Source organism: Carassius carassius, chromosome 5 (assembly GCF_963082965.1).
Source record: "Carassius carassius chromosome 5, fCarCar2.1, whole genome shotgun sequence".
Taxonomy (NCBI): Eukaryota; Metazoa; Chordata; class Actinopteri; order Cypriniformes; family Cyprinidae; genus Carassius; species Carassius carassius.
Genome location: NC_081759.1, coordinates 29,038,565 through 29,064,545, shown reverse-complemented (window position 1 = coordinate 29,064,545; position 25,981 = coordinate 29,038,565). Strand labels below are relative to the sequence as shown.

The 25,981-nt window shown below is 36.5% G+C and overlaps 1 protein-coding gene across 1 annotated transcript; it reads left to right on the top strand.

Moving 5' to 3' along the window:
- Positions 1-988: 988 nt before the first annotated feature.
- Positions 989-15,169, top strand: exoc3l2a (exocyst complex component 3-like 2a). Its single transcript, XM_059550500.1, has 13 exons — positions 989-1,227; positions 4,367-4,896; positions 5,368-5,588; positions 5,927-6,701; positions 8,269-8,383; positions 8,492-8,602; positions 10,047-10,147; positions 10,382-10,492; positions 11,183-11,318; positions 11,528-11,650; positions 11,722-11,877; positions 12,100-12,221; positions 14,017-15,169. The coding sequence occupies exons 2-13, from the start codon at positions 4,382-4,384 to the stop codon at positions 14,333-14,335; spliced, it is 2,805 nt and encodes a 934-aa protein (XP_059406483.1). The 5' UTR covers positions 989-1,227; positions 4,367-4,381; the 3' UTR covers positions 14,336-15,169.
- Positions 15,170-25,981: the final 10,812 nt, after the last annotated feature.

Here is a 25,981-nt window from a genome sequence, read left to right as displayed (position 1 = left end):
GCATCTAAAATGTTGAGTTCTTGACATTTTTCAAGAACAATTACACAAAATGAATCCAAAACCCTGTTCCTCCTTAGTGCTTTAAAAGTATATTTTTATATGGTTACATCTCATATCACTGGTGCAAAAGTATGAATTAACAGGAACATCATGTGGCAGTATTTTTGTACTTTGGAATGTATAAAAATAGTTAAGGTGACTATCATTAAATTCACGGGAATGTAAGGATTTTGCTTTCAAACTATTGAAATCTTAAATTTGAGGTATAGAACCTGGTGTTAGGTGCCTTGCACAATGAAGGACTTTTGATAAGTCACGCATATATTATTTTTGTAAATTTTTATCTGTAACCAAGTTAAAGGAGCTCTGAAATAAAGCAACTGCCAATAACTAATTATTAATGCAAAGCATTCATATATGACAATTACAGGAATAGCCCATTCCATCTCTTCTAATAGGACCATTTTAGTATGTCAACTGTTTAAGATTAAGGTTATTGACATTAAGAACATTATGATTAAGTAACTGTTGAACTGTTTGTCAAAACTGTATTTGAAACTGTAAGTTTTGTTGGTTGTGTTTGTCTGTGTGTGCGTGTGTGTGTGTGTGTGTGAGAGTGTGTGTATGTGTATACACACACACACACATGTTTGTTTTTGTGAAAAGTGGGGACATCCCATAGGCGTAAAGGTTTTTATACTGTAGAAACTGTATATTCTATCGTCCTTCACCAAACCTACACCTAACTCTAACCCTCACAGGAAACTTTGTGCATTTTTACTTTCTCAAAAAAAAAAAACCTAATTCTGTATGATTTATAAGCATTTTGAAAAATGGGGACATGGGTTATGTCCTCATAAGTCACCCTCTCCTTGTAATACGTGTGTCATACCCATGTCATTATACAGAGTTGTGTCCTGATATGTCACAAAAACAAGAGCACACACACACATATATATATATATATATATATATATATATATATATATATATATATACATACAAAGTTGTATGTGTGTGTTTCTGTTTATTTAGGGAGGGTGTCTCTTTTTCCTCAGGAAAATGCATCATCATCTGGTAGCAAACTGAATGGCTGCCTCCGACATTCCAATACAAGGCCCCAAAATCTTTGAGACAGACACACACACTCTTACTGATAGTCTCTCTACCACTCTCAAAGACACTGGAATGGATTTGCCCTGAGCTGATTGCCCACTGCAGCGTAAGGTAAGCGATGCAAATGTCCTTGTGCTTAAATGTTTGGGTTATCAATACATATATTAAGATTTTTATTCATTGTATAATCAGTCAAATTAAGTTTTGCAGTTTTCTTTCTAAATAGAGATGATAAATTAGTCACAAAATTGTTTCAGATTAAAATTTATATATGTACTTCAGCATGATATCAAAATTAAAACTAATGAAATTAAAAAGGAGAAAAAGTAAAAGTCACTATACTAAGTAAGAACATATTTTGACAGAACAGTAAATGAAAAAAAAATGCATCACATGAGTCTAAAACTCTTAAGGACAATTTTAATTAGTTATTCACATACACTGTACTGTTGTTCCCTGATCTGATCGCTAACACGATATGAATTATGTGAAAAATGTTTAAGTCTATTATTTTTTATTAATTTAATAATTATAGGTACTGATGATCCTGAGTTTGATTAATCAGTAAAGAGTGTAAATGTTGATTTATAACAAAATTGACTCCAAATGCCTCATTTAGTGCTTGGCAAACTAAACAACTCAGGTATTTAGTAGACTCTAGCTTTTATTAAAAAAACAAAAATCCAATGTCCTGCAGACTACTCTGTGTCAGAGTCTATTCTCAGATGTGTAACAACTGTCCAATATATTTCTGAAGGGTCATCAGAAGACCAAGTTATTGTTGTTGATGCTATTGAAATTCATCTATAACTACTGTAGGGATAGTCACTTTACATTATTCAGTTTGCTTGCTTGCTTGCTTGCTTGTTAGTTGGTTTTTAGCTTGTTAATTCTACTGATTAATTGTTCATCTGATATTTATCTGATGCTGAGTGAAATCCTTTGACAAGCAAAAAAAATGTCTTGCTAAAACTCAGCAATTCATTGTGCTTCATTTCCTTTATATAGATAATTAAGCGCTGGTCCAGACTATTAGATTCTGTTGCAGTCCTGTTTCTACACTGCAAACATTGCTTTTCTTACTTCGATTTTTTTTTGTCTTGTTTCCAGCCAAAAAATAAAAAATTCTTAAATCAAAAAGGCTTTTCTAGAGAAGTAAAAATTATTGTCTTGTCTTCTGAAAAAAAAACAAGTCAAATTTAAGTGAGTTTTGCCTGAAACAAGCTAAATATTTTGTTTGTTAAGCTCACTTAATTTTGACTTGGTTTTTTTTCTGAAAACAAGACAATAATTTTTACTCCACAAAATCCTTTTTGATTTAAGATTTTTTCTTTTGGCGGGAAACAAGACAAAAAAAAGCAAGAAAAGCATTTTTTGCAGTGCACTTTTTTTTTAATCTGTTAATGTTTGTTTAATGCTTGTCTGTCTCTAAACATACATATTATTAGAGAAATACACATATTGTTCCTTTCTAAACATGAACAAGTGATGTTTTCCCATCTTTTACCGTGAATTATGTAAGAACAAAAATATTTGCAGAAGGTCCACCTGGAATTCAGACAATAAATAAGCAAATGGGTCAATTAGATTTAGGTGAAAGATGCAAGTATTCATTCAGCTGACGCACATGCCCTGCTGAAGAGTACAATGGTGATGCTCGTGATTGATGAAACTAAAGAGTTTGAACCTAGAACCTTTTGGTTCCCAGCCCAGGTCTTTAAACACCACAACAGGGGAACTCTGCTTAGAAATAATGCAAAGCAGGGATGCTGAAATACAATCACAGGGGTCACTGTGTGCAACATAACAGCACCTTCCTCCCTCTCCCTCGCTCTCTCCTCTCTCTTCACCTCTTTATCTTAATATATATTTCAGGAGTCTTTGTTCAAATTGTACAAGGAATGCTCCTAATGTTGACCTGTTGATAGATTTACTACTAAAGTACTGACCTTTTTAACATGTAGATTGCAGATTTTGTAGAATTTGTTGTTGAATACTTTATTAGTCCCTGAGAGACATTGCAGAAAGTGAATTTGTGTGGTGGTGTTTGAGTAAGGAGTGTGTATGTTCTGAGAAACTGAGGACAGGAAACTATTCTGACACATCTATATGGAAGCTTCCATTATAGGAGCTTAAAAACTGCTAATGTCCTCAAAGAACATAAACATACATGTGCTGTTAATGCACTCAGCTCAGCGGAATACTGAACAATGAGAATGCAACAAGGCAAAGTCATTTAAGAAAGAACAGCGTTTAGCTCTGGTTACCTTTAAGCAGGACACAAAGGCTTATTGGCATGATCCAATATACAAGAAATTCTTGTTTAAATTAATTTAACAAGTAAATGTAATAAAAATGAATAGTAATTTCTATATTTATAATCAATAAAATATATACATTTTCAAATGTAATATAATTAGCATAAGTAACTGATGTGACACAAACTGTTTGAAAAAACCTGTAATATGATATCTTCAGGATACATAATAGAAATTCAATGTTCTGTCAGTAAACTCTGGGTTGTGCAGTCCAATAGGTGTAGCTCATTATCACATGGTTCAGCTGATTGGTTCTTTTTGTATCAGAAGCCAATGAGCTCGCTGCTTCACATTCAAATACTTGGCTCTTGCTTACTGTAACAGTTGCAGCACCCTTCAGAAATCCTTCACCTTCCCCAGCTCCACTTGTATAGATCTGCTACAGGGTGATTCATATACCTTATTTTCCCGACTATAAGTCACACTTTTTTCATAGTTTGGCTGGTCCTGTGACTTATAGTCATATTATTTATCAAAATTAATTTGACATGAACCAAGAGAAATGAACCAAGAGAAAACATTACCGTCAACAGCCGCGAGAGGGCGCTCTATGCTGCTCAAAAATGCCTTCTCGCAGCTGTAGACTAATATTTTTTGTCTTGGTTCTTAGTTCTAAATAAATGCGACTTATAGTCCAGTGCGACTTATATATGTTTTTTTCCTCGTCATGACGTATTTTTGGACTGATGTGACTTATACTTAGGTGCAACTTACAGTCCGAAAAATACGGTACCCTTCACCTTCCCCAGCTCCACCTGTATAGATCTGATATGGGGTAATTGATTTATGCTATGGGGATTATTCCATATATCATATGAGCTGCAGCATTAATTCTGACATGCTCACAACCAATGTTTTTCAATTACATAAGATCAGATTTTATGGAGAAAATCGATTCTGACCTATGTTACAACGTCTGTTTTGTCTTCTAGTTAATCAGTGACAGGATGCCCATCCTCAAAAGGCTGCCCAGGAGGATCAAAAGTAACCACAGCAATGGTGATCTCCAAAAGAGTAATTTCACTAATGGTGAACTCATCCTAAAGAGTAACCACAGCAACGGGGAACTCATTCTACCACCATCCGATCTGAATCCATTTGAGGGGGCGTGGGCAAGCATGGGGTGGAATAATGAAGAAGGTGGGGTCTGGGAGAATGGACAAGACTACCAGAGATCATCTCAGGTGAGCGAAGCACTGGAGAATGAGGCAAACGCAGAGCAGCATGGAGGGTCAAAGGTCACTGAGGGATCGAAAGAAAAGAGAGGAACTCTGGAACGATTCTGTGGCTCGTCACCACTGAAGACCCTTGGCAAATTAGGCAAAGGCCTGCGTATGACCGGAAGAAACATGTGGGGCACCACTCCATCATTACGGAGTGCCACTCTCCCGGCAACACCCGCCTCAGGAAAGAAAAAAAAGAACTATCGACGAGCCTCAGAGGAGATCATGACTTTACTGAGGTGAGAATGGTAATATGCATATTATTTAGCAGTGGTTCTCAGTAGTTATGCGTCCAAATTGTTTCCCACACTAAATTAAAACATTGTTTTTATTATTTTATTTTATTGTATTAATGTTATCATAGTGAGGAATGTTTCATTTCTATCTGCCGTGTGATAGGCAATGAAGCTGATATGGCAACTACCATCCATAGCCCTTCACATCAACAACAAAATAAATGTGATGCATTTCTTCCCACTGTTAAAAGCCACCATTTATTACATTTCATTTGCCATCCTAATTGTGCATGATTGTAAATATGGAATATTATTAGTTATGTAGCATTTTTTGCATTTTGCAATTTTTGTTTTTTTTTACAGACCAGAACTGAAACCAACCAGTTAAGAATCAGTATGGCCGAGATCATTATTTTTGCAGTTGTTGTGAAGGTATTCGAAAGGACATTTTTTTAATGCATCTTCTCTCCTCAGGTTGGCCGGCCGTCGCAAGGAGAGTGACCGTAGAGATAGTCTACCTACAGGTGATCTGACCACTGAAAATGAAGAAGACAGTCGCAGACGTCCCTCATTCCTACGAATAGTCAGTCTGAGCAAACTCAGAGGGGACTCGCTAACAAACCGCAGTTCACGGGAAGACGATGAAGAGTCAGTAGAAGAAGAACCACCAGTCAAACGCAGGGAGCCACTATCAGGTACAACCATGTTTTTGCTTTTGTTATGTCTGTACTTGTTTGTACTTTTTATGGCATGTAGAAAGTGTAGCTGTTCACAGTCAGGGGTCTCCATATCTGACCCATAACACCTAGCTCTTAATGAGCAGTATCAGGATCCAAAAGTCCCTGTGAGTCACTGGCCAATCAAGAAAAACTTTCACAGAGTCAGGAAATGATACACTTTCTTTGTGCAGCAGATCCTACCTGATAACCGTGTCATTGTACAGCCTGATCCAAAGACAACAACACATCAAGTGATTAAACACATGGCTGTAAACGATAAGTAACACTACTCAATCTCTCGCTTTCTCTCACAGTGCTGGAGATCTTACAGTTAGTTAACCAGAGAGACCTACTGCTTGCCGACACGCACATCCAAGAGCTTGAGAGGGAGTGTGAACTTGACCCCTCCCTCTTGACACAAACCACACCCACTTCAACCACACCCAGTAACATACCTCCTCCTACACTCATGTCATCTCCTTGGCTCCCCCTGTTGGCTGGTTCAGGCAGTAAGGATTCAGGCCAAAACATGTGGGATGCTGGGCTGCGCAAAGTGAAAGATGTTGAGCTGCTTTACGAGGCTCTTCAGACAGAGATGTGGGATGTAGTGAGGGAGTCGCTACGTCAACCCTGCAGCGGGCCTCAGCTTGGCCTAGTGGTGCTGGTCATTCAACAGGAAGAACAGGCTGACAAGGTTTGGGCCCTGCGGCAAGAGGCCCAGTCCAACGTCCAAATTGGTAACCAATCCGAAGACCATTGCCGGCCTTCCAAGCGTCCCAGGAGACTGCGTCAAAGGTGGATGGAGGCTGTGGGAGAGGCAGCTGACTGGTGTCTTCCACAACCAGGGGGCATCGCCGCAGGGCAGATGGGCATGTATTTGGAGCGACTGAGGGGAAGACTGGTGGAGGATATGGATGCGGCACGTCGAAATGTGGTGGCGGTTTATCCCGAAGAGTTTGGTGTGTTTCAGGTCTACATGCAGAGTTATCACAGGGTTGTTGCCAAACGACTGAAGACCATCACCAGTGGACCCATTCAGATCACAGACACATACTCACTGCTGGACTGGATCTACAATATTTACAACAGGTATTTTTTGCACATGTACACATACACGTTGAGGTGTGTTTTCTAGTTTTACACACACCTTTCCTGCAGTCACATTCCACTTGGTTTAATGACCCAGTGGAAGAATGAATTCAGGTCTATTAATATCAGATGCATTGTTTATTAGAATGCACAACAACGGTACTGAATACCTGGGAGAATTACTGTGCACAGCCACAACACCGGTCGGTCTTCTATACTAAAAGTAGCCACACTACTAAGTTTTCCTGTATTTTTCAGTAGCATGATAGTATTTCAGCACTTAAATGAAAATTTAATGCATGATTAGAAAATAGATAGGTAAAAATATAGATTATATTATGAAGAATGTAAGCAGGATTTCCCCAATTATTTGGTCCACTAAAAACTGCCTTTGCAACCTCACATTCATCTGCCTTGACTTTTGAGTGCAATGCCCACATCCTAAAATCCAGTCAACAGCCAACAACCAGAAGTCCTTACCCTACACTTTTTTCTTTTTTGAAAATCTGTTACACTCGGATGCATAAAAAAAAGATTTGTCACTGCTTCCTCTTCGGTTCTAAATGTAACAAACTACAATTCCTAATAAGTAGACAAAAATACTACTGTACATCACTTTTTTTATAATGTCTCAGCTAAGGGAATAATCAAATGGACACACCTACACATATGGTCATCTCTCTTTATCTCATTTGTGATACTGAAGAGATGGATTCATTCTAACATAAGAGTTAAAAGCATAAAGAGCTTAATATATATTTAAAAAAAATTAATTTTTTTTCTGGTAAGGTAATATTACTAAATTAAAGAGAGATATGTTCCTGTATTTTAGTAATGGAATATAAAACTTTTAATTTGGCACTGCTTAAAAAAAAGTTCAGCATGTGCAGTTAAGAAGAGTTTCTGGAAATTAACAAAAAAATGTATAGAAGAGCTTGTCACAGTTTCTTGAATTTTATGTGGAAATTCAGGTAAATGAATCCCTGTACTACGTTTTTGACTCAGTTATGTAAAATAGGAAGTTGTTGTTGTTTGTACGGCTGTTCTAGTTTGAGACACTCTTAAAAATAAAAGTTATTTATTAGCATTTATGGTTCAACAAAGAACCTTGAACATCCCTGAAACTTTTCCATGGCACAAAAGGTGGGAAATTTTTTTTCTTTAGATTATTAAAATGTTCTTCAGACTAAAGAAAAAAAATTCCTTTTTGGGACCTTTATTTTTGAGAGTAGACATCACCCTAATTAAGGTTGTTCATTCATTCAAACTCCCATGTTGTTTTGGTGCCAGCAAACATACAACTCTGATTCAATTAAATATATCATTAGACTGTTAAATTTTATTTATTGATTTGTACAGTTGTTGCCTAATGGTTTGAGAGTCATAAGGATTTATAACCAGAAGGTTGTGGGTTTGAGTCCCAGTACCGGCAGGAATTGTTGGTGGATTGTAATTAGGTTGTTAATTTCCCAACATTGAACAACATAAATACACAAAAGCACTTGGACATGCTGGACACTTATGGACACACAAACATGCACTAGTCCTGATGGTTAGTGTTCCATAGGGACGTCCTGGCTACAGTTGGAGCAATGGGCACTATAGTGTGTGAAGCTCTTGAACCTCTACTGCCTGAAGATATCATAGACCGGCTGGAACAGGACTGCGTCGAAACCGTTTGGGTAACACTTTTAGAGAAATTTTGAGTCAAATTATGCATCAATAATTAATCTCTGGAAACAACATAATATCCAATGTGTTAAAATAATATCCATTATGTGTGTATGCAGGACAAGATGACTACGGAGCTCTCGCAAGTTTTGGATGATGAAGAAAAGCGATGGGCTCAGACGCTGCACATTGAAGAGTATCAGTCTGGCCTCGCCGGTTCTGTTATACAGGTAAAACCATCAATCCCACACATGTACAGTCATTACTGTATGCATGCACTGTAAAAAATATCTACCTGGTTCTACTTAAAATCATAAGTTACGCAGTTGCCTCAAAATTTCAATTAAAAACAAAATGGATTAATGAATTGTTTTAACTCATTATTTTGAGTCTTGTTAAGCTGTGAATTGCCTTCTGTGAGTCAACATGACTATAAAATTATTGTTGTTTCAACTTAGCTATGCAAGTTCAAAATAAAGTGAACTCAGTAATGAGCATTCTGTTAACTTATCCCCATTAGTGGGTTCAATTTAGTAATTTCAATTAAGTAATGTCTTTGAATTAGGGTATCAAGTTAAGATGATCTAAAAGTATGTCTTGTTTTAACTTAATTATAAAAACAGACAAATTTGAGTACAAAACTTTTAACACTTTAATGATCTCAAACTTGCAATCAATACTTTTTTTGGTACCAAACTTCAGTTGGGTGCAGGTCACATAATGAGGCTAAGATAAATAGAAGGGTTGTGCACAATCATGGGGTTGACTGCTGATCTGACAGTTGTCCAGAAGACAATCATTGACACCCTTCACAAGAAGGGTAAGCCCCAAACATTCATTTCCAAAGAAACTTGTTCATGCCAACCCGACTCGTCTTGTCTGATGGAAAAATGAGGCACCCGGCACAGCAAAAACATTCATTCAAGACTCATTTCACATCCATTTATTAAAGCTATTATTAACAAGTGAAATGTCAAGAGACAAGTATCAGTTACAATACAATAATAGTTTACTCAAAACATTTACCCAAAAATTCTGTCATAATTTTTTTTTTATCTTCATGTGGTTCCAATCCTGTATATAACTGACTGTAAAATAACTGACATCCTCTTCTGTTCCGCTTCGCGAGTGAAAGGAAATGTCGTTGAGAAAAGTTTATGCGCACACAGCAAATAAATATCGTTATAAAACGATATGATATTACAAAACACATTTTATGAATAATATAAAATACTTTATTTCGCTGTTTTCCATCCTCATATGCGCCGCATCGCGACCAAAGAAAATGGCGTCTGTGAAAAATATTTCAGATGGGTCAGGCGCTCGCACACGAGCAAATGTCCCGGATGTGACTATTCGTCTCGAGGCGCGCACATGTGCAAAGAGCTGTCCTCCACTCAATTTAAAATGGCAAGTTCATTCAAGCACCTGGAATTTGTGATTCATTGAAGTAACTTATGAACCTAAATTGGAAGATTGATAACTCAAACAATTGAGTTGAAATTTCAAAACACATTTTTTTATGTCTGATTTAATGACATATATAAGTTATCATAACTTTTTGATCAGATCATTTTTTACAGTGTGCCTTCCACTTTGTACATTTGGCAATGAACGTTGGTGTTGGTGTATTTATAAGGTCTTTTCATATCCATGTGTCTTATTCTGTTTCAGAGGCTGAAGGTAGATTTGGACAGATCGACAGCTGTCAGTCAGCCACTAGGTGCTCGTGTTGCTCGCTGCACCTTGAATGGACTTGCAGATTTCCTGCACAGGTGAGATGGGGACATAATAATGCTGAGGATGACAAAAGCCACAGCAAAAATATTTATGCACTCATATCATTAATCTAATGATATTTACTTTATAAAGATCATGTTCACAACTATGGCTGGCCACTTTTTGACATTGAGTTGTCCCTACATTATATTAAAAGAATGCCTTTTCCATCTGCCTTTTGAATAGGGAAGTCTAAAATTATGAAATTTGTTTGTCTGTGTGGTATTTAGTTTCCAGAGAAAGGTTGAGATGTTCCATGACACACAGTCAGAGTTTGGGGATCATGGGGATGGTTATGTCTCCAGGACCATTGCTCTGGTCAACTGTGTTCCACCTTTCAGGTTTTTCATCTTATTCACTATATCTATCTATTCCATCTTCTCCCAGCCTGGCTGTTTTTAAGGACTGAAAAAAATGTGTAAACGTCTTTAGAACTGTATATTTTTCATATTTATGTTTTGAAGATTGGAGGTCCTTGACTAAAAATGCAGGTATCTTGCTAGAAAACACTGGGTTAATTATTATATAAAAAAACACTATCAGAAAAAAAAAGCTACCAGTAATTTTCTGCAAGAACATAATTTGTTGAGTTCTGTTACGGACATTTCCTTCAACATTTAATGTTTAATTCAAAACATTGGTAAAACACAAAATTCCTGCATATTAGCCCTATTTTTACAGACTTTTCTTTCAATTTCTGAATATACTATTCTATAATAAACTATACTATACACATATCACATTTTGACTCTAAAATTTTGCAGGTTTATAGAGAATAGAGTCATTTTTATAATAATGTGTATTTTGTAATAAATAAAACTAAATAAGAGAATGTGAGTCTGTTCTTAGCCAGGAGAATCATGAGTCAACTGATCAGTAACCCAGATGCACAAGCTTGAAACAATGTTCACGAAAGACTTCCAAGGAAAATAGAAATAATATAAAAATAATATTTTAAATGAAATGGGACTAAAAAAAAGACGAAGTTGATTTCACACTGGAGGCTTTCCATCCTTTGTTGAACTCTGCAGGAATTTTGTGGAGCGCTGTCATCTGTGTGATGCCCTTGGTAGTGAGGATGTCTCCCAGCGAGCTCAATCATCTCTGGAGCGAATTGTTAACCAGTCAGTGCAAGTTCTCTCGGACATACTGTTTGAAAACATCAGGGTGAGACCGTGATAGCGTTTTTCATGATACAAATTGTTGCAAAGCAGCTTTACAGAAAATTAAGTTTCTACAATATATTTAGTAGTAGCTTTTCAGTGGTGACTATGTCTGTTAATGTACATATGGCAGAAATATAAAAATCAATTAAAGACATAATCAAACATATCTGACTTAAAGCATTCACTGATGATTTTCTGACGTGATTCCAGCCATTCTTTGATAAGCTGGTGAAGAGGAAGTGGCTGGAAAACACTGAGGGCTATGGGAGCATTGAGATGACTATTAAACAGCACTTTAAAAAGTTCCGCAGAATGGACTGCCCTCCATATCAGGTACGACTTAGAGCACACACAATCTCACACACTCACGGTTTGGTTGAGTGATTAATTGATCATCTGATCAGGCTTTGGTGAATGAGGTGCACAGGCGGGTCCTGGTTGAATATGTTCGTGCCATCATGAGGGGGCGGGTCATCTGTACATCACTCAAAATGAGGAAGAGAGTGGCATTTCGTCTGCAGGATGAGGCCAAACAGCTGAAGGCTCTTTTTAAAGATCTGGTCAGTGCCACTAAGTTTAATAAAGATTATGCCTTACACTATCCTAAATGTATCCAAATATGATAATCCCCTTAAGAGGGACCTAAAGGTACTGTACTGTTAGGTAAATAAATCTGCTTTTTCTGTCAATAGAAAAAAAAATTGATTTGCAACAAGCCATTACAAATCAAATTGAAACTTTATTTTATTTCATTTGTATTATTATTTTTTTTCTTTCCCAAGGAATCAACTTCCTCCTGGTTGGACAGTGTGATTGTTCACCTGGCTGACATCATAGTTTTGGAGGACACTCCCTCTATTCAGATGGAAGTCGGGGTTTTGGTGAAGGAATTTCCAGATATACGGTAAGACCACCAAGGAGAATGAATCAAAACCACTTGCAGAGGTTTGTCACAAAAGGGTTCAAAAACCAGCAGGAATACACAGAAATGGCAAGTGTATGGTTTGGGTTCTAACATACCCTCTGATCAGCTCCAGTCCGGGTTTATCATGTCCTCTGAAATTATGAAAACAATCATGGAGTGAGAGAAAACACAGATACTCTGACCCACATCTCGCTCCAGACAAATCCACTAACTGCTTGACTTCCACTCTGCACCACATGCTCTGTATAATACTTCACCCACAATGATGGAAAGCTGTGGAATGTGAAAAAACGCAACATGTAGAGACAAGGCGTAGAAGTTGAACAACATCTACTAGCATTTTTAACACACTGTGTTCAGCGAGATGCTGCAAAAGATGTGAGCATAACTTTTTCAAAGAAAAGTGAGGGTGGAATGCAAAAATGCATTCTGTATGAATGGCCCTTTAGCAACTTGACCAATAAACTTTAAAGACCGGAACCATGTGTTTTTTGAAAACCGCTATAAAACAGAAGCCAAATATAGAACAGGATGTAGATTTTATATAGCATAAAACTGGAAAGGAAATGTTTTATTAGCTCTTACATAACTCAGTATATTAATATGTAACTTTGTCCATTTACGTAACTATTACATTAATACAGTTTTGCTGAACACTTCAGACATACGGAAGGGTAGAACCTGAACTCTGTCGTCTTAGTGCTTTCATTCATGAAAAATCTGACATGTTTCCCTCTCATTTCCTTGAGGACTATTTTTCACAACACCTCTCTGTTTCCTGAGGTCATTTTAAGAATGTCTGACTGAAAATAGTTACCGTGGTGCTCCATCTCAGTGCCAACTTTCCTTTATGTGGACGGGAGGGAACAGCAGACAGTAAACAGGGGAATGGATGAGATGTGACCCCACTTTAGTCCACTGTTTTTGTTTGAATGAAGGTGTGTGTGTGTGTGTGTGTGTGTGTGTGTGTGTGTGTGTGTGTGTGTGTGTGTGTGTGTGTGTGTGTGTGCAGTCAGTCACTGGCTGGCAGTGCTCCTGCTTGCTGACGCACTACCCTCCTCAGCAGACAGGAAGTGGCTGTGAACTTCCTGTTCCTGCCAGGTCACAGGAGACTGACTGGTGCCACACTCCAATCGAATACAAACACACACACACCAACTAGAGATCAAAAGCCAAAAAGTGGAGGCTACTTAACTTCTCTTTGTGCTTAGCTGTGGTGCTTCCTGTTTTCAACTATCTGTCTTTGTCGAAGTCTGTCAAAGACTCACACTATCACATCTATAGGCAGGACATGCCATCCTCTCAGTAAAGAGCGCTGACTCTGAGTTTGCTTTTTGAGCCATGAGTGCTGTCAAGGGATCATTACAAAGAAACACATTTGGCTTAAATTTCTCACATGACTTTTCTCTGAATCAATGCCAGACTGCTCTTTTAGAAATATTACAGGTTTTGTGGTTTGTTTTGATCTCAATGTTTCTCTGTGTCCCTTGATCTAAATAATGGCTTAGAGGAAACTGATGAAACTTCGGTTTAAATGATTCTTTAAAAAAAGCATCATCAGAACAAATTTATTAATGTAACTGACAAGACAATATGATCAAGTCAAACTGATCTTTTTTGATGCATGATATATCTGTACCATACTTAGAGTTTTTGTAATGTATTGCAAAAGTTGGATATTGGATATTTATTTGTGCCGTTCATTTCTCTTATTTTTTCCCATGGTCGTCATATATATATTTGACCCTCGCTCTCTCTTTTCATCTCCTCACAGGAGGAAACACATCTCTGCGATGTTGAATGTCCGTGGGATGGTGCATCAGACAGACCGTCAGGAGATTTTAGCTGTTGTCCGTGACTTGGAGAACAGCGACAGCTCCATCAATCTGCCCCGAGATCGTGCCCTTTTCTCTGAAATCGCAGTGGCCAAAGACATGTCCTGTCTGGGGCTGGTTCTGATCCGCTTCGGTCTGACTGTGTCATCGTGGGTCGCCAGTGCCCGGCCGCACCGTAACCGCAGCAGGAGTCGAAATGAGAAACATGTCGACGACAGACCACATTCAAGCCGTGCAAAGTGCTTTACTGAACCGTAAAAATAAAGAAGTGCAGCATAACTACAACACATAGCATCCTGATATTTAAAAAAGACACAATAAACAATTAATACACAGCATCACTTTGTATTACATAATAAACTCAGTATTATATTTAGCAAAAAATGGCATAAAAAGTGCACTGAGACAGTTGATCCAGACTAGATAAATGTGGTCAGAACCCAGTCAAAAAGCAGGATAAGATGAGGTTATGACAGCAAAAGTAAAATCACAACAATACTTGTCCTTCAGAGCACAGCTGGAGCGGAATGGAAAGTCGGTGGACACTTCAAAGGATGGGAAATGATCTATAATTCTCCCTCACTTTATACAGGCTGTTAGTGGACTGCTGTATACTGACTAGCTGGACCTCTGTCGTGTGAACAGCCTCATGATTTGAAAGGAGCGGCAGGAAACTCATCACTGTAGAGTGGAGTGGGGACATGCTGAAATTTTCATTAGTGCAGGCTGTGTTCAGAACACTGCTTTAGCTTGACATGAAACCACACACAGAGCAGATGCATGTACATGATGTGTCAAACACCAGGTACAATTCTACAGTGCATAAACAGCTACATTTCAGATTTTTAGAGTGCAACATTTAAAGAATGTGAATGTTAATTCCTCCGATTTAGTTCTTTTTTTGTACTAAAGTTTAGGATTCTGTACATCTCATTTCTTTTCATGTCTCATCACTATTCAAATCTGGGTTGAGATCTGAAATCTGTCATGAATTAAATGCTTGTGTGATTTTGTTTCAGGTAAATAAGAAATAAAGCCCCATTGACTGGGAAACTAATTATATTTTAATAAAATTGCTATTGTTCTCTTCAAGACTTTTCTTTTGTTTTTGTACTCAGAAGTATGGGTCAGTAAGCTTTTTTAAATGCTTTTGATGTCTTTAATTCCCACCAAGGTTGCATTTATTTGATCCAAAATAAAATAATACAGTTTTTCAATTGAAATATTATTTTTTTATATAATTTATATTTCCTTGTTATTAATACTACTGACCCCAAACTGGAGTGCTAATATCTTTTTTACTCTATGCCATTTACATGATAAATGTTCTATGAGTAAGTGCAGTTAATTCTAGATTTTCAGTGACAGTTGGGCTCCTTTCAGGTTTCATTGAGCTGTGTGCAGTTCTGTGGGTTTGGTTTGAGTTGCGGTTGAGCTCTCCTGTCTGTCACCTTAGGGATGTTTTGGGTAACTGGTCTATTCCTGTTGTTCTGAGAGGTGCCAAACGAGTCCTCTTATCCGAGCCAAGTATACACACCACCACAGGCGGCCACTTCCTTTCCAACACAACAACCCTGTTTTATCCCAAACAAACTTTAGTCGGAGAACGTCGCACACACTTGTAAAAAAGACACGTGATAAGGTAAGTGAAGTCTGCTGGATTTTCTCTAATGCCACTGATGTAGTTCAGCACAAAACATCACAGATTTGATCATTATTTACATGTAATTGACTTTCTTTTTTTCAGTGCATCCTGAAAATGTATTTATGTATGTCTATATAGTAAAAGTCAGTGTAGTCCAGTGTTGTTTTGTTGTTCTGTTGACTTTCATTGTGCGGGGGGGGAAAAAAATGTAAACAATGAAACAACAAGAGGGTAGATAAAGGTCATTCCACTAAATTGGTTCCTTTTCAACTTGGAAAATAAAAATAAAATAAGTAAAAAAATAAATTAAAAAACCCATGAAATGAAGTCACATTAAAATTAAAAGAAATTGCACTATGCCATCTCAGGCTATGTAATTTATTCTTTTATGACTATTTTTCTACCTCATGTTTTGGTATTTTTGTCAACCCTGTTACTGACATGTTACCAAAGTGTTAGGCTATAGTTTAATTAAAACTGATTATGTTTCCACATACATGAGCAACATTTTAGTCCCTCTTTTCTCCAGGATTGTTTCATAGTTTAGATCTTCTTTTTATATTTGTCATTCAAATGACCAACAACATCATCATTTTGGAGAAATTCATGTCAATTAATCCATTTATTTTTTTACAAGAGAGATATTAAAAAAAGGATTTGTCCAAAATAAAATATAGTTAAAGTTACAACAAGGGAAAAACCTGGAAGGCTGTATCAAATATAATTTTTTACAGTTTTTATGAAATTGATGACAGTAACAGGATTGACCAGAGTAACAGCGATGATAGGACACACATTTTTCAGCACACTGCACATATGTGTTTGCATTATGCTGTACAGTTTTACCATTTTAAATTGCATTATATTGTTTTGCACTTGGCATAGTTGTATGACAATAGTAAATTTTTCAGTTCAAGTCAGTTTATCATTAATTTATTAGCGCATTACATTTTTTAGAAGATCTAATGTTTTAAGGTTGTAATTAAATAATGCGTCCATCTGATTCTGTTTGTCTGTGTTCCCTCACAGAACTTATATACTGATCTGGTTCAATTATTAGGCAAGGAAGATGATCAGATCTTGGTCTTTCTGTGGTCATCTGAAACCAGACCAAAATCTTGACTTTCTTGAACATTGCAAGACTGGAGCAAGGGTCTGCAGTTACCTTGCTGCATGCTCTTGTTTGTAATTTAATTTACATGATGCTTTATTGACAATGAGTTATGGGGAAAAACAGAGTTTTAATGAGACTGATTATACTATCCCGGTAATAGTTTACCAATACCAGTAATACAGATTAAAATCTAACTCATGCTCATATGCCACTGAATAATACAGGCATTAGCTCAACAATACAGCCAGGGTGACCTTTAAACGTGTTTGCATTTTTCACAGACAATCTTTAAAAACAGGGTGACACCTAATCTATGTCATCCCTGTTACCCAAATGTCAAAACCTGTTACCCTGAAAAAAGTAAGAGGGCTGACGGTAACAGGTTTAATGATTTCAAACTAATTTGATAATTCCTAGCTAATAGTCAAGTTCACAAAAGCACATATTGTACATTTTGAAACGATTTTACTTGTAGATATTGATAATATTAAATGTAAGAAATAAATGTTTAAGTTCACATTTTAAAAATGGTAAGAGTATTGACTCTGCGTGATGGCCCCCCTCAGTCAAGCTTCATAAATAATCAAAAATAGAACATTATAGAGGAGTGAGAGAAATATGCTTGTGTTTTAAGTGTTGGAATCCTCATTGAGAGATGATATAGCCTCCTAGAAATGATTTTTTTTTAAAAGAACCTGAATTTCTTTATTTTACAAAGGTTTTTAGATGAGGGTAACAGGGCTGACATGAAATCAGGGGACACCTATACAATTATTTATATTTTATACAAAAAATGCATACTTATGCCAAAAACATTGCTTAACAATGAAACAATATGCAAATGTGATTTTTTATTATTATTTTGTCTTCATTTTGAAAATTACAAGTCCTGCTGAAAAAGAAAAGTCATAGAGAGCGACAGGACAAAAACCTTACCCATATCAGCATAAATGCTATTTAAATGATTTAAAATAACATTTAATTGGCAATTCATACATAGTATTGTTATGTTTTTAAAATGGAAATTTATTTGTTGTTATATCAAATCTATGATGCAAAAGGTACCAATTTCGTGGAATGACCCATAAACTATGAAAGAATTTTCATTTTTGTTTGAACTATCCCTTTAAAGGAACAGAACATTGAAATGGAAAGTTTACTCATCCTCAAACCATCCAGGATTTTTAGCATTGAAATTGAGAAACATTTTGCCAAATTTAGCATTGCATCACTTGCTCATCAATGGATCCTCCATGGGTGCCGTCATAGTCAATGCAACGGTATTCAATTTCACTATACTTTTTATAGTGACAATAAAGTATCTTGAATCTTAATGTCTTGTGAAGCACACCACTTTGTGTTTGTAACAGACAATTCCATCAATTCCAAAAAATGTTTTATCTTGAAACAATTAAAATCTTTACAATCTTTAGGAATATTAGTCCTCTATTTATAATTTAAATTTCTCCAGTAGTAAATGCCCAAAAGCAACAGTTTACAATTAAAATGCTGTAGTGATGGATTTGTTTCATACAAACTTCACAATATGTTAATTGATGGACTCGAGTCATAGATAACTTCAGGAATCTGTTGGTGAGGATCCATCTTGGATGGCCTAAGGGTGAGTAAATTTTCATTTTTGGGTGAACTATTGCTTTATTGATGATTTCAGTAAACTACATTATTTTGGATGCATTTAATAAAATAAAAAAAGAAGAAGAAAAATACACAACATGAAAAATATTTCCTTATATTCAATGTAAATATCAAATTGTAGTGGTCTATCTAGTCTATCCAGCATCTAATTTTTCATTGTCGTGTGATGTTGATTAAACTAAAGAAACCTTTCGTCCCTGAAGTGATAAGCCCCGCCCTCTGTAATGGACCCCTGCTATTGGATCCAGCTGACAACAACTTAATTACTTCATCAGACATTCTAATCAGTGGCAAAGGAATATAGGAATATTACAATGGATTTCCCAGAAGCAGCTTTCCTTTCATTACAGATGGCTGTAGAGGAACTGTCAGTACCTAACCGTGTGTTTGTTTTGGGAGTGCTGCTCACCTTTAGGCTTGGTCATGAACTCTCCTTCCCTTCTGCCCAACGGTACACACACATATTTTTTTTAGCTGTTTGTTTGAGTGTTTTGGAAAATGATTTGTATCAGAGCCCTATAGGCATATGTGATGTAGACACACATGAACACCCAAACAAGCTTGTTGAATAACATGACATGACATAACAACCAACTGCACATGTGTGCTCGTGCACACACAAACACACACACAAACATACACTCATGCATTCCACTCTCCTGAGGATAAAAAGTCAGTCAGTCATTCACCTCTGTGCCACCACTTATGGTGAACAATGGAGGTGTGTATTTAAGCAAACAGGACATCCTTATTTATCAGAAAAAAAAATCACTTGCACACACACATACACGTTGTGTGTTGTGTACAGTGTACTATGTTACTGCTTTACAAAGTGTTTAAAAAAAATAATATGCAATATAAATATGCATTTAAAGACCAATATTATCCAAATATCATATAGTCCTCATCAATAGTGACATTAAAACACATTTTAGGCTAAATATTAAGAAATATGCATTGTGCACGAATACTCCAAGTAAAGTTTAATTATATTTTTTTATGTCTCAAGTGATATGTCAATAAATATGTTAATAGTTTTGAACTATATACAAATACATTTTAAATATATTACTTTTCTTCAGGGATGTAATGTTAAAAAAGATTTGTAAATAAAACAAAGATTATGTTTCACAAGAAAATATTATTTCAGTCTTTCTACTTCTAAATGTCATGCTTAATTAAGTGTGTTACCAGCTATTTCTTTGTAATTCTTATGAAAATTTACAAGCAGTTTCTGAGAGAGAAAAGGTGTTTCAAAATTTGTTTTTTTGTTCGGAAACTTTTAATTTAACTTTGTTAATTTTTCAGGGCTTCCTTTAATTCTGATTTAATGCTCATGAATGAGACACATCCTTTTATGAAACATTACATTTAAGAGACAGGAATATTAGTGACTAATGCCAGCACATCTTCCTTGGGCGTAAAGCAGAAAAGAGCTCCAGAAATCCTGATAGTGATGTCAGAGACACCATAAACAGACGGTGAGGTGGCTGATGAGTCTCTTCCTTGGAATAAACACTGGTGACATCTGAATAACCATGGGAAAACAGCACACAAATGGTTTATGTCTCTGAGTGCGCACAAAGTGCTTTATTTATGACAACACATCCCCAAAGCCAACCTGGCAGGCAACAGACTTATATACACACAGGATGTAAAACATGTATCTGAAATATGCCGCATACTATTTTAATACAAACCAACTGTACAACAATGCACAAACACTATGGGTATAGGATGTCAGAGTGTATGACTTACAGCAAAACAAACTCAAGAGCTCCAAGAAAAAAGAAAAAAAGGCTAGACGATCCTATTAATAGGTGTTGTATAGCTGCAGAAAGAAGCTGAGGGTGAGTGTGTGTGTTTGGTGGGTTTAACGGAGAACAGAAATTCCCACTGTTGAAATTTCTTAGAATTGACAAACAATTGAATAATCTCTCTCTTCCTTTTACGACTGAATAATCTTAATATTACTTAACTGAGCAATAGATCATCTTAAATATATTGCCCTGAAGTCAGTTTCACATTAGTTTAAAGTCAACAGGAAGTTATAGAGGTCAATTTTGTGAGGAGAGCACAGTGCTCTTAAACTCTCTCTGTATTTCTCACACACACGAGCACTGGTACAACTTCCCTTCTTTTCTCTCAGACTCAAGACAACATGCACCTCTCTTATCTCCCCTTTCCTTTCTGTGCTCTGAACCTTGCCCCTTTTACACCTGTAGGCAGATGAATGTGTGTAGTGTTTATCTTAGGCTGTCAATCTACAGGAAGTTGAACCGCGTCATCAGCACAACTCGAAGACATCTAAACCCACTGAACTCTTGCCAGAAGAGAGTGTACTGTTAAAGCTGACTGTATGTTAAAGTTACCCGAACTCTAGCAGAACATAGTATAATTTTTACAGAATCATACAATAATATGTCTGGAATAATGCAGTCATGCAATCATTACTGTCAAATGAGGTGCGATCAGGACCTTAGAACTAAATTGGGGGTTGACTGTACAGCCAATTAACTCCCTTTTTTACATGGCTACTTACCAAATAAATAAAGTGAAATGAAATATTGATTTAAGTGGAATTTACTTGGTGTAACGAGAGCACAGCATTATAGGACACAGGCTTCTCAGACAGGCAGTCAGTTATTTAATGTTGCCAAGCACAACGTTTTATGTTTGTTTTCATGTCAAATCATTGATTTCGATTCAGAGTTTTAACAAACTAGCAAATACATTAATTGAAATACAGAATGTATACTAGACGAGATTAAACAGAGATAATTTATCTGAAATATAAATGCTGCTATCGGAAGTGAAAGTCTAAAGCAGAGGTTCACAAACTATTTTGACCTCAAAGACCACGACACTATTTGTTTCCAGTTGTTTGATATTTACTGGATAAGGGTGAAGGATAAGTGTGTATGTAATATATTTGTAATATATTTGTAAAATATATGTAGTATATTTGTAAAAATATTTTTACTACAGTTTCTACCCGTTATAATATCAATTATATTTATACTTATATGTAAGTGTAAAATATTATAAAAATGCCCACCGAGTCTAGAAATCACACTTTTAACTTATAAGGCTTCCTCATGTATTCACAGGTTTCAAAATGTAGACATCCTGGTTCTTTAAATGCAAAAAAACTAAATAAGAAATATTTTGATTTGTAATTGTTTTGGTTAAATTCTAGATTTTTCTTATTCTAAATAGTTATGTCAACATGAGGCCCACTTGGAAGATTGTTGAGGCCCTCTATTGGGACCCAGGCCCCTGGTTGATGACAGCTGTCTAGAAGCAGAGGAATTCCAAGGAACAGAATTTAACAAAATTAGTTTATTATGGTTTAAAGGCTGGACTTGAGTGTGTAAACATGAATGTTTACAGAAAACTAATATAGATATATATATAGATAATAAAGATACTGAGGACAATAAGCTTGTTAAACCTTAAAGGAGCAATCTGATTGGTTAATATGGTTCATTTTGATCTGATTTCATATAGTTGGTCAAGAGGGGTCAGCGGGAGGTTTGTATTTTGGGTGGTTCTTTTGTACTGTCCTTTGAACATTCTAGGACCTATTATTCAAATATACAAGAATAAACTTGGAAGAGCTCTTATCCTGACAAAGACCTTTTGTTTAGTTGCCTTGGATGAATTCAAGAGGCTGAAAAATTGCATGTAAACAGACACTAACTTAAACACATATGCCATTTTCATGACCTTTGACAGTCCACCTGAGAGCTGAGCACAGCCAAAAACATGTCTGTGACTTAGAGTCATGCGTTAATTTATAATGTCTCTAGGGTAGAAAGAGAAGGAAAGCCTTCCTGAAAAGAAGTGAGGAAACAGAGGAACAGGGAGGACATGGGAGAAGGAGAGAGAGTAAACGAGAAAAAGAAACAATAGCATGCATTCTGAAATATTGCATTGGGCAGTTGACCTCTGCCCCATCACACATGACTTCATGGATATTTACGCAAACAGGCCCTTGCTTCATCAGCCAACCAGTTAGAAAGGACGTCCCGCAGGAAACTGTGGCGTGGGTCTGAAACAGTACAAAACTCAAGACATCAGGCACACACACCCAAGCACACACACACATTTACACATCACTACAATTGGAAACATACAAAAACTGCCACTACGCACAAGCCCATGTGTAAAGATACAGTTGATCACAAAAGTAGAGCGGATACAGCTACACACGTCATTCTCTCATTTTTTATCTAGTCCAAAACACTCTCTTTTAACCTTAAAGCATACAGTTCACAGCAGAGCTTACTATTTCTAATCCCAAATGAGCCTTCTGAGGATGTTGGCATTGTGTGCTCACAAAGATTGCAGATTTGCAGGCGAGAATGGTTGGTTCTAATGTCACTGCCCTTCCTTTGTTCACTGTCATTACGACCAAGAGCAAGGCACTTAACCCTTGGATGATGAAGATGGCTTCCTGCAGGCCAGTCCTGCCCTTACTTATGAATGCAACCCATCAAGACAAGTGGATCGAAACTGTGCAAATTTAATATATAAAAGAGTTATGTACAGTCGTGGCCAAAAATATCAGCCCCATTGGTAAATATAATCAAAGAAGGCTGTGAAAATTCATCTGCATTGTTAATCCTTTTGATATTTTATTTAAAAAATTCACAAAAATGTATCCTTTTACTGATTAATAAGAATTTAAAACGAGGGGAATACCATTATGAAATAAAGATTTTTTCTCAAATACTCGTTGGACACAATTATTGCCCCCCCTATAGAAATTCAGAGTAAAATATCTCTGAAGTATATTCCCATTCATTTTCACAATTTTGAACATGTGATTATAAACATGAAATTATCCAGCCATGGCTACCTGTTTCACAGAAATATAAAGAGGAGGGAAAACAAAGCCCAAATTCCCTAAAGACTCTCCAAGGATCACAGCTGGAGAATTGCAGAAAATAGTTGAGTCTCTGGTTCAGAAAACCTTAAAAAAATCGTCAAACAGAACCTACAGTACATCACCACATGTTGTTTGGGAGGGTTACAAGAAAGATTCTCTTAGCTCATCCAAAAACAAACTAAAGCATATTCAGTTATCAGACATGACTGGAACTTCAAATGGGACTGGCTTCTATGGTCAGATGAAACTAAAAATTAGCTTTTTAGCAGCAAACACTCAAGATGGGTTTGGTGAACACAGAGATAAAAAGTACCCCATGTGTACAATGAAATATACAGCTGTATTTTTTATGTCGTGGGCCTATATTTCTGCTGGAGGTCCTGGACATATTGTGTAGACACATGGCATCATGGATTCTATCAAATATCAACAGATAAAAAATCAGTAAGTGACTGACTCTGTTAAAAATCGTATAATGGACCATGTTTGGATCTTCCAACTGTACAATAACCCAAATACAAACCTCAAAAACAACACAGAAATGGGTCACTGAGCTCAAAATCAAGCTTCTGCTCTGACCATTCCAGTCCTCTGACTTGAACCCTGTAGAAAATGAGAGGAGTGAACTGAAGAGGAGATTCGCAGCATGGAGCTGGGTATCTAAATGGTCTGGAGTGATTCTGGATGAAGAAATTGATTACAACACCATGCTCTCATATGACATTTAAATATTCACAATGTGTATGTATTTCAATTGATAATTGATGCGTAAAACACGAAACCCTTAAATTTAATAGATTACGGTTGTGTTTCATGTGGAAAGAAGCCCTCGAAGTGAATTAAGATTTATAAAAATGATTCAGAGAAGAAAATGGATCTCTGGGAACATCTAATGTGGTAACTCTCTTCAGTGGAGAGAGCAAGTCGTCCTCTGGATGCAGTCTTTATCAGTTGCAATTACTTTAAGAACAGGCAAGTAAACATATGATTTCCACAAAGATTACATTGAAAAATGTAGGCTAATGCAGGCTTTTGTCAAGAAATCAGATCACCGTCACTGTTTATATGTCAGGAATTTAACGATGAGATTTGAAATTTAGTTACAGTGAGCACTGCTGCTTTTACAAAAATAAAGTGATAGTCTCTGATTTATCTCCGAACAGAAGCCATGAGACTCCATGGACAAAAAAAAAGAAAAACACCAGGTTGGATTATTTTTTAATCAGATGTTAGAACTCCATCTAGTGGTCTGTGATGGTCTAAATTTAATATGACCGATATACCATGTCTTTTTATCTATTAATGTCATTATATATATATAAATCGCTTAGTGGAGCATTTCGATCTCTGCAGGGTCTTGCAGTCCTGAGTTGTGGTGTTTAGTATTATATAGACATTAGTATAGTAACTATCTAAGAAGTCTGATGTGGTTGTGGTGCTACTGCAGTGGATATTGTGGACAGATAAGAGGGCTGTGATGTGAATAGTGGTTAGATGGGGTGTGTGGCTTGATGAAGTATTGAGTGTAGAGCAGGAAAAAACGGCTTTTGGCAGCTGATTTCTTGATTTCAAGACTGTTTAGTGTCTTTAAATTAGCAAATAGCAGCAAGCTCTGGCTTTCAATGGATTATTGTGATATTATTTTCAGTTGTTTATTCTGACAGCACCCATTTACTGCAGAGGATCCATTGGTGAACAAGTATTGTATTGCTAAATTTCTACATCTGGGATGGCCTGAGGGAAAGTAATTTTTTTGGTTTTGGGTGAATTACGCCTTTAAAATATCTTTAAAAAAAGCAATACTTCTTTGTTGTAGGATGCTTTAAGTTTACTTTTTTGTCTATAGTGCCAAGTGCTTCGTAATAGCTGTGGCCTGCTTTCTACTCCTCATACTGTCCTTTACAATCATCCTTTAATTATTCCCCTCCGACTGCCAGTCTGCTGCAAGATAGAGATGCTGAGGAGGTGAGTTAAGATCAAGCCCTGCCCTCTGTTTTCTTCTTCAGTGTTTTGTTTGACTCATAAATATGCCACAATAAGGTAAAATAGGTCATAACTTTAATTTCACATGGACATAATGGCATAAAGTGTTTTGTAACATATCTGACTGTTAGGTGTAGGTCTATATAACACACAGAAATGGCAAAAGGTTTCCCAAATTGCCAGGCCGTATGATTGGATTTCCTGGTTCACAGGTTTTTATAGTTCTGCTGCTGAAAAAAATTTTTTTACGAGGTACTAATCAGGACTTTTAGGAAGTATTCATTGGACAAGACAAAGTTTGTTATGTTTAAATTGCAAGTTAATGGGATGTCCTGAGCAAAGCTGTGTAGTCCACTTTATGTCTGTGACATAATCACTACTTTTAACTTTTAGATGGATTGTAATTCTGGCTACAACATTTTGACATATTTTCCACTGATTCATTTACTGTTGTCTGTATAGTTCCCTGGACCTGCTGTTTGAGACCTCACTGAAATGTTTGACATAGTACTGTAAATCAGTTCAGATTGATCTTTCCCTAAAGGGAACAATTTGAGGGTGAATAAAATATGACAGATTTTTCATTTTTGCATGAAATAAAAGTTATTTTAA